Genomic DNA, 813 nt, shown 5'->3' with positions numbered 1-813 from the left:
CGGAGGTGCCCCGGGGGCTGTAGGAGCCGCCCGCCAGGCTCAGGTGAGGGTCGGGGGGGGGCTCGACCGGGGGGGCACCCGCCGCCCCCCCTTGTGCCGCCCCGTGCCGCCTCACCCCTTGTGTGCCCCCCCGTCCTGGCCCCAGCGATGTCGGGGTCCCTGAGCAAGCGGAGCGACCTGGCCAATGATAACAGCCGCCTGGGGCTGAGCCTGGGGCTGCAGGCCCCCCCCGAGCCCGGGCAGCTGCTGCGCCCCAAGGGCCCCCCCGACTCCCCCCAGGGCCCCCACCTCTATGGCAGCACAGAGCTGCAGGGTGGGGGGGGGCCGCCCGCCCCAGCCGGCGAGGAGCCGGCCAATGCCAAGTGGGTGAAGGACGGGCAGAACCAGCTGCGCCGGGCAGCCGAGCGGGACCAGAACCGCAACGAGCTGGGCCCCCCCCCCGAGGAGCTGGAGGTCTCGGCCCGCAACGCCCGCAATGCCGGTGGGGGGGCCCTGCCCCTGCTCATCGACCTGCGGGGCACTGAGGAGGATGAGGAGGAGGAGGACGAGGAGGACGAGGAGGAAGAGGAGGAAGGGGACGGGGACTCCACGCCGGTGCAGAGTGACCCCATGACGGCTGAGTCGGAGCAGAGTGGGGAGCGGGCGCCCCGCGAGCACGGCCGCAGCGCCAGCCTGCTCTTCGGGATGCGCAGCGGCACCGCCAGTGACGAGGACTCCAGCTGGGCCACGCTCAGCCAGGGCAGCCCTGCCGGCAGCTCCCCCGACGATGCAGGTGGGCACCCGCGGGCACCGGCCCCACGGCGGCCCCACGGC

At 75.4% G+C, this 813-nt stretch overlaps 1 protein-coding gene across 1 annotated transcript in view; it reads left to right on the top strand.

Moving 5' to 3' along the window:
- Positions 1 to 147: 147 nt before the first annotated feature.
- The window catches only part of APBB1 (amyloid beta (A4) precursor protein-binding, family B, member 1 (Fe65)), a 5,120-nt gene continuing 4,454 nt past the window's right edge, over positions 148 to 813 (top strand). Inside the window, exon 1 of the mRNA XM_010576792.1 lies at positions 148 to 772. Coding sequence (XP_010575094.1) covers positions 148 to 772 — 625 coding nt within the window. The remainder of the gene's footprint in view (positions 773 to 813) is intronic.

Source organism: Haliaeetus leucocephalus, unplaced genomic scaffold (assembly GCF_000737465.1).
Source record: "Haliaeetus leucocephalus isolate CR32 unplaced genomic scaffold, Haliaeetus_leucocephalus-4.0 Scaffold536, whole genome shotgun sequence".
Lineage (NCBI taxonomy): Eukaryota > Metazoa > Chordata > Aves > Accipitriformes > Accipitridae > Haliaeetus > Haliaeetus leucocephalus.
This window is presented reverse-complemented; position numbering and strand designations above follow the sequence as displayed.